Source organism: Aotus nancymaae, unplaced genomic scaffold, assembly GCF_030222135.1.
Source record: "Aotus nancymaae isolate 86718 unplaced genomic scaffold, 86718_ANA_hifiasm-v0.15.2.pri h1tg000040l, whole genome shotgun sequence".
Lineage (NCBI taxonomy): Eukaryota > Metazoa > Chordata > Mammalia > Primates > Aotidae > Aotus > Aotus nancymaae.
The window spans coordinates 48,297,383-48,311,514 of NW_026988454.1; the positions used below are offsets into that span (position 1 = coordinate 48,297,383).

The 14,132-nt window shown below is 35.8% G+C and overlaps 1 protein-coding gene across 1 annotated transcript in view; it reads left to right on the plus strand.

The window, feature by feature from the left end:
• Positions 1 to 14,132, plus strand: part of MAN1A1 (mannosidase alpha class 1A member 1) — a 178,272-nt gene that overhangs the window by 101,295 nt on the left and 62,845 nt on the right. Inside the window, exon 6 of the mRNA XM_012450064.2 lies at positions 4,554 to 4,648. Within this exon, the coding sequence (XP_012305487.1) occupies positions 4,554 to 4,648 (95 nt within the window). The remainder of the gene's footprint in view (positions 1 to 4,553; positions 4,649 to 14,132) is intronic.

A 14,132-nucleotide genomic window follows, 5' to 3' on the forward strand; every position in this document is an offset into this window, starting at 1 on the left:
ATCCTCCCGCCTCAGCCTCCAAAAGTGCTGGGATTACAGGCATGAGCCACTGCGCCCGGCTGCAAAACTTCTTGAATCACCACTGTGCTGTACATTTGTTAGCAGTGTGGGCCAAATGTGTTGTTGATGTTGTGGGTTGTCTCCACTGCTTTACCACCCATTTTGAACTCGAATAAGAAAATCAGTGAAATTTTCATTTGCCTAACATCATTTCTATAATCTAAAATCAACATAAAATAAACAGCAAGTAATAAGTCATTAGCAAAAAAATTAATAAAGTGAGAAATGCCCATTAAAATGTTATGTAACATAACCACATTTAAGAATGTATTCCAGTACCAAAAGGCAAATTCCAGCAATGCAAAAACCACAATTACTTTTGTACTCACCTAGTAGTTAATCGTAGATTGATTCATTTATTTATTAAATGAACATTTATTGAGTGCCAGCTGCTTCCAAGCCTTCACTGAGATCATATCTAGTGGTGTTATCAAACAATAAACAAGCTAATAAAATAATTAAGACATGATAAATAACGGGACAGAAACAAACAAGGTGATACAATAACAAATAAGGAAGGCCAACTTTGTGTGGTGTGGTTAGAAAAAGACCTCTCAAGAGGGGACATTTAAGCAGATTCCTGAAGGTAAGAATGAGCCAGGCATGCAAAGAGCTCAAGAAAGAGCAGTGCAGGCAGAGGAAACTCCAAGTGCAAAAACCCCAATATGGGAAAAGGCCACTGTTCCTATCTATTAACTGAGACTATGAATATGTTCCTACCTACTACTCATATCGCCCTGTGATGATATCAGTAAATTTAAATACAAATGACTTAATCTGGGTTAGATATGTATAATAGACAGTGAAGGAGAAATTGAGGTCTTTTTCTCTACTTCTAGGAAGAAAAAAGTGTTGGAGGATATGAGAGAAAATACACAAGAAGATGTTGAGAGATCTCTCTCTTGCCTTCTGTATCTTGCATTTAGAGATCTGTATCAAAGACTGCATTGTGTGGTACTAGTTAGTGTGGGAGTTCAGAGAAGGTAAAGATCTTGGCCTGGAGTCTTGGCCTGCAATCAAGACTTGATTTTGGCCTTAAAGAATAGGTAAATTTGGATTAGCCAAAAGGAGGCAGAAGAGGATGATTTAAAATGAGAGAACTGTATAAATAAAGTTGCTAAGATGGACTGAACATGAATGAGTGCTTAAGACCATGAAGACTCAGAAGCTGGAGCTGGGGCCAGAGCCACATGGACAGAAAATAATTGAAGGGTCTGATTCATAGAGGTGCTTGAACATTAGTAGAGCAGATCTGACCTACTGTTTTAGACAATAGAGGAAGTCATTATCATTTCTTGAACAAGAAAATTGTATGGTAGAAAGAGAAAGTTGGTAACATAAATACAGATTAATGGAAATGAGGAAAAATTATTAATGGAAATAAAGAAGCAGGCTAGATAGGAGGACCTTCTTTTTTTTTTTTTTAAATCATACATTTTATTTTACCTGGCAATGAGAGCATGGCCTATGCTCCTATCAGAGAATGAACTGCACACGAGACATTTCAGACGAGTTAATAATGATACTTGGTGACTGAAAGGGGCAGTAAATCAAAAGTCAAAATGCCTGCTCACTTGAGTCCAAGGGACTGACCGAAAAATAATGTCAGTGATAGAGCTGGGGAAGTTTGCCCAGGATATTAAATGATTGATTCTGTGTTGGACATGTTAAGTTTCAGAAGATAACAATACAGCCAAATTATGATGTGTGTACACAGGTAGAAATACTGAACTAGAGCTAAAATAGAATTCGAGAATGCAAATAGGTGATGAGAATGGAGGCCTTAGCTCTTGAGAATGAATGCACGTAACTAAGACTGTGTGTATGTCAAGGAAGAGGCAGGTGGGGAGTAACACACACACATACACACACACACACACACAAAAAAAAAAAAAACCTTTCCTACTCCACCAGAGAATCCTATTGTCTTTTAAGATAAGTCATCAAAGCATTTCACTTCCAAAGAAGCAAATTCCCAAGAACCCTCATTTCAGTTCAGCTACTGGTCAGAAATATGGCAGAGATAACAATATTTGCACTAATCAGATCCCCCATAAAAGGAGCTGGTATAATAGAGATTGGGAGCACCATGAGAGAGAGAGAGAATGAAAGAGAGAGGAGGCTGAATAAGTAGAAGGTGCCAAAACAACAGTTGGATAAAAGCCAACTTCTGGAGGAAATACCATTATCACCATAAAAACTACAACTACCTGTTAGTGATTACTATGTGTCCTAAAGTATTTAAGTATAATAACTTCTTTCTTTCCACGGCCTTTAAAAAGTAAATGCTGTTGTTATCTCCACTGTACAAATGAGGAAGCTTAGGACAGAGAAATTAGGCAAGTTGCACAAGATTGCCAAGTTTGGAGAAGTGGAGCTGAGATCAAGCACAGGCATTGTGCTTCAAAGCCTGAGCCCTCAACTCCTATGCCACATGGTTATATCCAACTTGGTGTTTTAATTACATAGTTTGACTTCGATCTTATGTAAGTTTCTTGAAGAGGAGTTAATTAACAGGTTTAAAAAGTTGGGTAGAAACCAGAAAGTCAGCAGATGGCTGGGCAGTGATTGGGTAAATCCTTATAGCAGGAGACAATGTGAAATTCTCTAGGGTAAGGCAGAGAAACAGAAAGAAGAATATACCCTTTGCTCTGGTTTTTTTCCTCCTCTCCATAAACTATTAGTTACTGATACAGAAAAGTGTCCCCTTTGACAAGAGTTACAATAATTTGTGGAGAAAATGGCACCTCTATTTTTTTAGAACTTTCTATATACTACAAATGTATTTATTTGTATAGAAGGAATGTCAGTTTATCTAAATTGGCTGTCAACCAAAGTCATGTCTTTGTTGACTTCACTACTAAATGAGAGTTAGATTCCAAAAGATCTTTGGTATGTAAGGAAAATTTTAAATTAAAAAAATAATAATTTTTAGTATTTCAAAAGATAGGGCTTGGGAAGTAGCCTCAACATTGGTATTACTGGATTACCTTCAGTCTGGGAGCCCAAGTGCCTGGATGTCTCAGTAGGGAGGCTCAGGACTTAGAGCAGGTTTAGGCACTGAAGCTCTTCCTTCTGGAGAAGCCACACATGACTTCTTTGTCAATTGCTTTAGTGAATGCTTCCCCAGTGGCTGAGAGAACTTTGCTTCCATTCTCCATGCTCTTCAGGGCTCCTCCAGCCTCTCTCACTTCTTCCTTGTTTGAGGAGGAAATGGTACACTTCCGGTCCACCATGCTCCGTCATACAGCTTAAAGGAGGGGGGACCAGGAACCTGCTTGGTGCCACAACCGTAGCAGACCTTTCTTCAGTAAATAAGTTAGTGCTTTTCTTTGGACCTAAAACTGAGGATGAATCTCATCTAATGAAACATAGTCTGTGCAATAGAATTGGCTGCTCAGAAACTTTCATTATTTTTCCATTCTAACCAGAATAAAAGTTTCAATCTTGCATTTATGGCCCTCCATGTTTTGGCCTGAGCTGTGGATGCCTGGCCTCATTTACCAGTATCCTCTTTTTGTCAGGCAGGCTGCTGTATTCCCTGCTTATTCTGTAAGGCCTCACTTGCCTCTTTCTGTGGGGAGGAGGCTTATCCCTCAGGAATCTCCTATTTACTTCCAGTCTGTGGTATTATTGGACCTGGTTCAATGCTGCATGCAGTTCTCATATACATGCTGTCTCCATCATACAGCCTCACTGAATTCACCTGAATACATCACTGAACTCACCTAGTATTTTATCTCCAGCTCTCATCTTATCTGTGTTCTAGATATTTATGTTCATATAATTATCTTCCCTGCTAAACTCTAGGCAGAATCTGTACCTTATTTAACTTAGTATTTTTTATCTTAGTATTTATCTTTTATGTATTTTCACTTAATATTATCTTAATATTAAATATTATATTTAATATATTAAATTAAATATACTTAATATTAAAATATTATCTTTTAAGTATTTTCACTTACACTTATCATCAGAGAAAGTTAAAGCTGCAAGGGTTGAGAAGACACATAGACCTGTGATGATGCCATTTTAAAACTTCTCCTTTCTCTGTGTCTAGTAAATAATAATGCTGAAGGTGGGATAGACCAGATCTCCTGATTCTCAGTTCAGGTCTTATCCTCCAACAACAGTGGTTCTCCCCTTGGCTTGCACATTGAAATCACTGGGCATCACCTGTGATGCTTTTAAAATCCTATTACAGAAGCTTACAACTGTAGAAATTAGAGTCTCAGGAGTAGGCCGTTCACATCAGTAGCATCCAAATCTCCCCACATGATTCTAATGTGCAACCAAGATTGGGAATTAATATCCCCAGTGTGATAGCCCCTGGACTGTTGTTGCTTTACTAGGCAATTCTGTTAATCTGGTGAGCTTTTTGTCAAATAAATAAAATATTAAAGTAGAAAAGTGCTAACTATTAGATAATAGTTTAGTACATCTTATTTTACTTGCAACAGTAGCTTACAGTTAACTGTTTAACTTTTCAGGTTTTCCGAAAGAAAGCAGTGGAACTTGGGGTAAAATTGCTACCTGCATTCCATACTCCTTCTGGAATACCTTGGGCATTGCTGAATATGAAAAGGTAAAACTCTTCATTTTCGACAACATGTTTTAAGGTGGAATATTGAAGATTGTTGCCTAATAAGTATATGTTAGACAGATAATTACTTGTATGATGCGGGTGACTAACAAACTCCACTGGGAGTCTTGAGATCTGTCTTTTGTTGGCAGCTATTAGCTTTTCAGTGTTCCATAGCCTCAGATGTGTCCCCATTGTGGGATGGCAGCATGACCTCAACAGAGTCATTCAGACCAGACATGACTGGGGGTTTTCACTTTTTCATAGTGACATTGCATCAACGATACTGTCTCTCTCCATAAATACCAAGAGAATCATATTATCTTTAAGATAAGTCATCAAAGCATTTCACTTCCAAAGAAGCAAATTCCCAAGAACCCTTATTTCAGTTCAGCTACTGGTCAGAAATATGGCAGAGATACAATATTTGCACTAATCAGATTCCCCATAAAAGGAGCCGGTATAACGGAGATTGGGAGCACCCGCAGTTACCCAGCCCCCAAGTTGTATGAAGAGTAGGCAATTGATCCACTCACCCAGATCAATCCAACCTTCTCAATCTCTTTAGTGGAGAACCCTGATATGCCAAGTTCTTGAGAATGTGGCTCCAATTGGAAAACACACACTCACACATGCACGCACACACCCCTAGGCTGAACAGACTATCTGGTGTGCTCCCAGAGAGTAGTTGGAGTTTTCATAAGCATTTCATTAATAAACAGTTTTGTCTTAGGCTTCCTTCTGAACACCTTCCTGCCCAGAAGTTATTAATTTCCTATACCTCTCTGTGATAATGATGAGACAGTGATGATAGCTATTATTGTCACTATAAAATGTGATAGGCCGTTTACTCATATTACCGCATATTATCCTCACAACAACCCGAAAAGGTCAATGCAGTTATCTCCATTTTCCTAATAGGAAGCCTAGTCACAAACAGATTAATTAATTTGTCCAATACCATACAGCAAGTAAATGGTAGAGCTAGAATATATACTTAGATGTTTATATACACATTGATGCATATGTACAAATGAAGCAACTTTCTGGTTTTAGAAACACCAAGAGATTGCACAGCATGGTTTGGCAAGATTAACGTACATTTCTTCCTAATTATTTTAGTGACATTCTATCCAAATATTGATCATAAAACCATGAAATAAATCATTGTTTATTTTCTTTTTCTTCTAACAAATTTGTGAGATGCAATGCTTTATTTTCATTTGTATGTTATGCATCTAAACCTTGAAATCATCTTGTACCTACATATAGGTGTGGGGAGTGGGGTGGGGAGTTATTGAGTCAGTGGGATGGGGAGAGTTCACACCTCTGGGCCATGTTCCACTGAAGTATTAATAGTTCTCTGTTGTAGACTCTGATGCCTCATTATCTATTCTTCCTTTAGGGGTCCTCAGGCTTTCTCTCAGCTTGAAGATCATACATATGCTGTAGGGTCTTAAGGCATGGGTGGGTCTGAGCTTGGCTTGGAAGCAGCTTGGTTTGTGTTTGGAGGCCCATGAGTGTTTTATTTGACTTCTGTAGATCTTCTTTCTTACCTTGCATATCTTCAGAATTTGTATTTATAAGTAGTATTCTGACCAAGATACTATTCTCTTACCTAAAACAAGATCTGTTCACAAAAGCACTGTGCACAATTAACTCGTTTTTTTCTCTACTAAGAAAAGTGATATGGGCATAGTAGTACAGTGAACTAATTGATTATCAAGAGACCTGAATGTAGGTCTTTACAGCTATTCAAGGTTTATCTTTGCAGCAATCATTTAAACTCTTTTGGCTAATTTGTAACCAGGAAGGTAGGTGAATTCAGTCATTATTTTGTGAACATGGTTCACAGACCACTTTAAGATTCTGCTGAAACACATCCCTCTCATAAAATGCATATTCCTGACTACATGGATTTTTACACAATTTCCAAAAGCTAACAGTACAATGGAGGCCCACCAAGGACCCCCAGTTTATAATCCCAGAGTATATGATTACTCCAGCCTTCTCTTAAATTCTGTGAAGCTAGTTTCTCTTGTTTCCTGGGAGATAATGAAACTGGAGAAAGATCTACTAAAACTAATAGAGATGTGGGCTACATCTTTGCAAAACTTAAGCCGATTTTTATGAGATGATGATATTACTTAATTAGTTCTGGCCTCCCTTGAAATAAGCATAACATTAGAATTCAAAATATACTATTTTGAAGTATATTTAACTTTACTTAGTGTTTATTTCTAATTGCCAGGTGGATTTTTCCTTAGTTAAATCTATCCTTAGGGTACCATGAAGATATTTTTCAGTATATAAATACTTAATTTCTTAAATTACTAAATCATCTATTGTCTTTCATAACAATGTCTGTTTTTATAAGACTTTATTTTGCACAGTAATTTTACATTAGAACTTATTTAATTTCAGAGATTACAGAAAAATTGCATATGGTAAAAAATAATGTGTCATTTTCATTTATGTATTTGCTGATGTTTTCAAGTCAAACTGGATGAAATTGAGCAACCATTTGGCAGCTGATAAAAATAGTTTCTTCTTGGCAACATGCATGAATTTTTAATTATATATTTTATCCACTCTCAATCCCATTTACTAAATACCAGTGACTTACCCAAATTCACACAATAAGCACTGGCAAAATTAATAGTAATATTAGTTCACTAAAATTCCTCTTCTTCCTTTGCCCAATCAAGTACACTCCTTGAATCAGCCATACTTCCAGCTGTGAGGCTGATTATCATCTTAAAAGTTTTCCTGTAAGGGAAGAAGTGACATTTCATATTTATTTACAGTATTACTTTTCAAGATGTGCTATTGATGTCACTTGTACATATATACTGTTCTCTGTGAATCACTTTATTTTCACAGTATGGCTAAGGTATAGGGGACAGCTGGCATAGAGATGCTTTCCTAGTTTGGGAAGGCTGTCACCAGCAAAAGTTTCAATGGAGAGGGGAAAAAATATATCTGGCAAAATAATATTTTCTTAATTACCTTCTCAGAATAAGAGAATGTAGAAAGCTGCCCAGGAGGAAAAAAAAGGGCTTAAAGAATGCTTTTTAGACTAGCTGTGTATTCATTGTTGACTGGCTTTGAAACTCTTGGCAAGAATTACCACTGGAGAAACACTGAATGTGCTGGCTGTAATATCATAATTCTGCTCTTTCCTCTCAATTTTGAAACTAGTTTTTAATGTGTCTCTTTGCCAGCATCTATATGTTAACAACAGTGTGAATTTATTGGTATTATCTGTTCACATGCCTCTGGTATTCTGGTTATTGCCTAAAGATAATTGGTTTGTTTCTTTACCTTTTCTTTGTCAAAAATAAGCATTAATTCGAGTTCCTGCTGTAATAAAGATTTCTTACTAAGTCCTGGGAAGATTTTCTACTTCTCTTCACTTTATTCAAAAAGATAACAGACATGTTCTTTCTCTCAGGGGACTCACAGCCTGGTTGGTAAAGCAGAATATATTTTTTCTGTGTTATACACTCACACATGTAATTGACAAATGTAAGATGGGCCAAGGAGAGATAATAAGTACTCACCAGGTTGAATTTAAAGCAAGCAGTATTTTGAATTGGGGAGGTTTATGTATTTGGAGACAAAACATCAATAAGTCAAGTTGTAGTTCAGTATTTGTGCAAGCTGAATATATGCAGAGAACCTAAAGAATGCACTCATATGCTACGTTAGGAACTCTGTCCCAAAAGGTATTCAGAAAACAAAAAATTTTTTAATTGTGTTTTCTGCCACATCTATTAGAAATTCTTAATTCAAGAGCTGCCATATTAATTTGTGAGTTAACTGAAATTGTGATTTAATAGCAAGTACTCATTTGATAACCTAGATGCTATACATAGTTCCTGACTAGACTAACATGCTTCCTTCACCAATACGATCATAGAATGAGGATGCATAAGTTACACAACACCTCTGCTAAAAGGAAATCATTGCCTTTCTAATATTAGGTTTTGGTAGAACTCAGTTTCTCTAATGTGAAAATGTCAAGTTTGGTGTCTGTTCTTGTTATTACTGTTAGCAAGAGGCCTATGCTTTTTTTTTCTCCAACCTGAAGCAGAAAAATCACCGCTGTGGTTTGTAAAATCAGGCATTTCACCATTTCTATATTTCCAAAGGTAATTCAAGTCTAGGTAGAGTAGACTTAGATTTGGGGTTTTTTAAATTGTGTTCTTAAAATAATGTAGTTAGTGTTCCCATTATTCATTTCTATCACAGGGCATACAGTTTGGGCATTCCTAATAATTATTCTGTCTTTCCTGATAAATGAGCTAGTTTTAGCTATACACTATTTTATCACTTCTCTGTGTGGATATTTCTGACACTTGCTTGGTTTTACATTAAGTTAGTAGAGCTGTCTACAGTGTGTGCTTTTATTGCACACCATCAAGGCATGTGTAGTAAATGACTGATCTTCATTCAGACTCTCATTAGTCAGTGAGGTGATGAATGAGGCACAACTCCTCACCTGTTTTATTTCCTGCTTTGTAAAGCTTTATTTACTGACTATTCTAATTATCTGATGAAAATACATACGATGTCATTAGTTACATTGCAGTTTATATTATTATAATTAAGTTGCAAATTGCTTTACTTTAACTGAAATAGGGCTTTAATTAAGAATAGTACATACCTTGATGTCTTCTAATAGTGAAAGATTATTCTAGTGAAGCATGTAATGTGTATATTTTAAGAAAAGGTGATAGCCCCTTATTGGGTTTGTTAATGCTTTGGTGGTATAAAATGTTTAAATGTTGCATTATAGTTGGTTAATTTTAATAAACACAAATTATGAAAGATGGTCTAATAGGTTAAATATTGTTAAAGTATTTTCCTGTATCTCCCTATGTTTTTGTTTGACAGTTAAAGCATGAATTTCTGCATTATTAAATTTGCTAACAGTTTTTTAAAGTTCCTGGTTTCACATTTGAAAGAAGAATATTGTATTTTCAAATGAAGCAAAATGCAATTGCATACTTTCATGTAATAGGAATAATAAGAAAATATCAATAAACAAATTTTCTGAACATAAGCAGATCAAGTTGATTTAATGGTGCTAGTATTCTATGAGGCAAAAATATTGCTTAATTATCCTAAAAATGTTCTGTAGCAGTGATATAAGCCTGAGTATAAAATCAGAACTCCATCTTACACTTTATGTTTTATTTATATAGTTTATGGATCTGTTAAGAATTCAAAGACAAGTTTACCAACTGTAGAAAAGTTTTTAAAAAAGAAGTTACAGTCTTCCCAAGTATTTTGAGTTAATCTTCTTTATGGTTTCTTTTCTTTCCCCAGCTGGATTTTTTTTTAATATTGGGTTTCCCATTTTCCTCTCCTATATATTTTAATTCATTGGCCATTCATACTCTTCCAGAAATAGTAATCAACAATACTTTAAGATTTTAATAGTGATATGTACAGTTATTAATGTCAGAAATTAGAATATTATTACCATAGTTAAATCTGCTATTTATTAGCAGTCTATCTCTGGAAAACTCACTGAACTGAGTTTATCTTTTCATAAGTAAAACTAAAATAATAGCAACAATACCTATTTTGATGGCCTCAAGGATTTTATGGAAATCTAATTAGTTAATGTGCAAAAGGAGGTTAAACCTTGCAGGGTGCCATGAAACAAATGGACATTGGAATTTTTCTTAATTTATGGTTCTGTTCTCAATATTTCATTATGAAAGAGTATATATGAATATGGTATATAATAAAATAGTATATAGCTAGAACTGACTAACTTGGTTCTGATGCCCTTTTACGGTAGTATTCCATTTTTAAGCCATCAATGTTCCTTACCTGTTCAAGCTCAAGTTCTGTTTTTCTCTGGCAGAAAAGAGATGGTAGAACCAATCAAAAGTGTGGAGAGAATGTCTCAGTGTTGTTTATGTAAGATAGTGGTGGCTCCATGTTCCAGCTTTTATTATTTTTTAAGTTATCATTTGGGATTCAACCTATAGGATCAAAACTAACCCTATAATTATATTTATTGTTGAATTATGTACTAGAAACTAGAATTGTTCAGCCCATTCAGTTTTAAAAGGCTGCAAGGCAATATAGTTTTATGTTCTTATCCTAAGTCTGACATGCTATCTAGTGCCTAATTAATGTGGTGCAAACCCAGTCTATGAAAGTGTGTGTGTGTGTGTGTGTGTGTGTGTGTGTCTGTCTGTCTGCTATAAATAGCCACATAGCCCTGTTTCTTAGTTCTTAGACTGTTCGATGAAGTGTCTAACTGTTCTGGTTGCTTTATATCAGTGATTTTCTACTTTCCCATGCCTTAGAATAACTGAGATTCTAAAATATATGTAAACACACACACACGCACACACACACACACGTAATTTCTGCCTTCATCTTTCCCCTTCCCCCAGTCTGTTTCAGTTAGTTTCGGAATAGAATCCTGGCATTTTTTAAAAACTTCCAGGACATTCTAATATTCAGCTAGGGTTGAGAATCATTGCTTTAAATCTAGCATTTATATGCTGAGGATAGCTTTATTTCTCATCTCAGTTGCATTTGAAAACGTTTCCCTATTCACTAATGGTCAATTTAATTACTGAAATTTAAAAATCCTAGAAAATCACTTTGAAAATACCCAGCTTTAGTAGAACAATGCTGCTCAAACTTTAGAATATATAAGAATTGCCTGGAGAGATCATTGAAGCATATATCGCTGGATCATACACACAGAGTCTGATTCTTTAGGTGTTTTGAAAAGTTTGATAATTTGCTTTTCTAACCAAATCCCAGTTGATGGGGAAGCTGCAGCGGCTCGCCCAAGGACCACACTTTGAGAACCATTGTAATAAGAAATGACTGAGTCATCACAGCCATATGGTTAAATCTCAGAGCTGTTCAGTGAGGCAGCCAGGTCCACTGTTGGGGAGCCGGGGGTGGGCCTGTGTTCTGTTTCTATCATTAGTTTACTTTCATTATAACACAAAGTTTCCACTTAACTCTAAGCAGTTTGTTGCTGCTTCTGGAGAGCAGCCAATTCCAAGCAGTAATTACTGAAAAAGAGTTTACATGTCCTTTTTCCCCTTGTACTTTTTTTTTTTAATCCAGTGACACTAGAAAGCAAACTTTAGGTTTTTTTAGCATAGAGGGGGAAAAAAACAGGCATTTTTAATTAAACACTTCTGGGTTGCTGTTTAAAAGTAAAGTTATTTAAATAAAGTCATACTTGTAGCTTCAGGCAAAGTGGCTTTACTATAAACAACTGATAACCCGGCCCAGTACCTAAGGGTATTGGGAAGGATGAAACAGAATCAGGGATTACCCTTCTACCAGATGAGCAGGAGGGAATAGAGCTGTCTTCTGTGATCATTTAATCCTCTCACCAAACTTTGGATCACTAAAGCTCTGCCAGGCACTCAGTAGCTTGACCAAACTAAAGACATTTATTTATTGCAAGTGGACAGTTAAGGATGCAACACTTAATTTAAATGTACTTTGTGTATAGCCACCTTTATGCAGACGTTAGGGACAAGTAATTCTGAACAGAGAATGCTTTGATGTTTTTAGTCATGCATTGTGAGGCAGTAGGAATCTGAAGAACCTCAGGATGCCTGAACAGTTTCCTTTCTTCCCACCTCTCTGGTCATAATTGAAGTTAACACCCAGGTAAATGGGTTTTTTCAGTGTCTTTTATTCTCTGGAGGAGGGAGCAGACCATATCTGCCTCTGAACACAGGCTGTAGCGGTCCTCATTTCTTCTGCACCCCAACATCCCTCCTTTTCCATGAATTTCCATCTGCTCAGGCACCTGTTGTGTTTCTGATAGGGCAAGAGCAGAAAATTGACATGAATGGAATGACCAGGTTTGCCTTTTGCTCAACAATAAATTAGATATTTTCAAATATTTTTCTGTACTTTCTGAAGGTTCTACATTTTAAGGGTAAATTGTAGCATATGAATAATTAAAGTGCAGAAATTTATCAAAGGTGATGTGTAGAGAATTTAGAGGCAGTTTATCGCAAGAGTTGCTTAAATCCCTTTTTAAGTGACCTGTGGTATGTGAGAAGTCTGTTAAGAGGGCTTCCTCAACCTTAATTTTGGGCAAATAGAACCTTGGTTCAAAGCAGAGGGGACTGCATTTTTAAATATGACCAGTACTTTTCCCAGAGCATGTACCACAGTTTAAGCAGTTAACTCACGAGGAATATTTCATGTAAGGACAAGTATAGTTATTTTAACGCAACAATTTCAAAGTGGCTTTCATCTCAAGTTTTTCAAATGCACAGAACCTAGTGTTTTACAGATTCAGCTTTATTCACCCTGTTCACATAATTGGTAGCGAATCGGCCTCAGCAGTTTGAAATTTATGCTGTGTACAGAACTTAGATTAGTAGCAAGTCAGAACACATCAATTCATATACCTCCCTTACAAACTACCAATGGAATAATCTTTTCAAGGAATTGACTTCCCCAGGTTTTTAATGACCCAGCAATCAGTTTTCCTGTGATTAATCTCAAGACTGGGCTTATGTTGTTATTGTGGGACAAACCTTTCAAATATCTAATTAATAAAGTTTAATTTAAAAGTTTATGAAATAGTTTGAATATGTGGTTGAAAATCAGCCCAGCTATCAAGGCACTTTATCAGCCCTCATAATTGTTAATCACTGTAAATATCCAAATAACTATATTGAATCTTTGAGTGGGAATTGGAAGGTCAATATAAAATATTTAGACTACAGCCAATAGTTTTAAAGACCTCACAGTCTCAGTGGATACATTAACTACTCCATGCTTCCTGCTTGTGCAGCAATAGCTATAGTTGATCTGTTCTGAAAAATGGGGTGAACAATAATTAATTGCAGTTCTTTTTATTAACTAGAATAAAAAAGTGATGGAGCAATGCTAAGAATTAATTGTAATTTACGAATCTGGAAATTAATGTGCAGCTGGGCATAAGTACAGGCAGTGCAATTTGGTGTTTTAGCAATCATGACAAATTATCTTCATCTATAAGGTGAAGAGTTGTTAGGATTCCTTTATTCATCTTTTAATAATAGACTCAGTTTCAGGAAGACTTTATGTGAATGTTCATGTTGCCCTTTTAAACTGAAAGTGTGAGTTGAAGTTTAACATTATTAATTAAATCTTGCTTCCCCTCTTTGTCATGTCATACTATAGTTTTTATGGAACATTTGTACAAAACAGTGATTACTGGTAATTGACCTGCATATGTTGAATAATCTTAAGATGGTACTGAGAGTTTAATGTACCTTGTAAATTGAGAGGCTTCCAATTAAGTCAAGTTCTTAAGATAATTGCTTTCAAAACTAATCAAGTAATAGGACATTAGTAAAGCTCTTATTGACTTAATTGTGACAAATTAATAAACAGACCCTGTGCAATTACTATAATAGCTTTATCAGTGAACAGTTTTTCAAAATGTAAGCATAAATCTATTCTGCCCCCCACAAAAGTA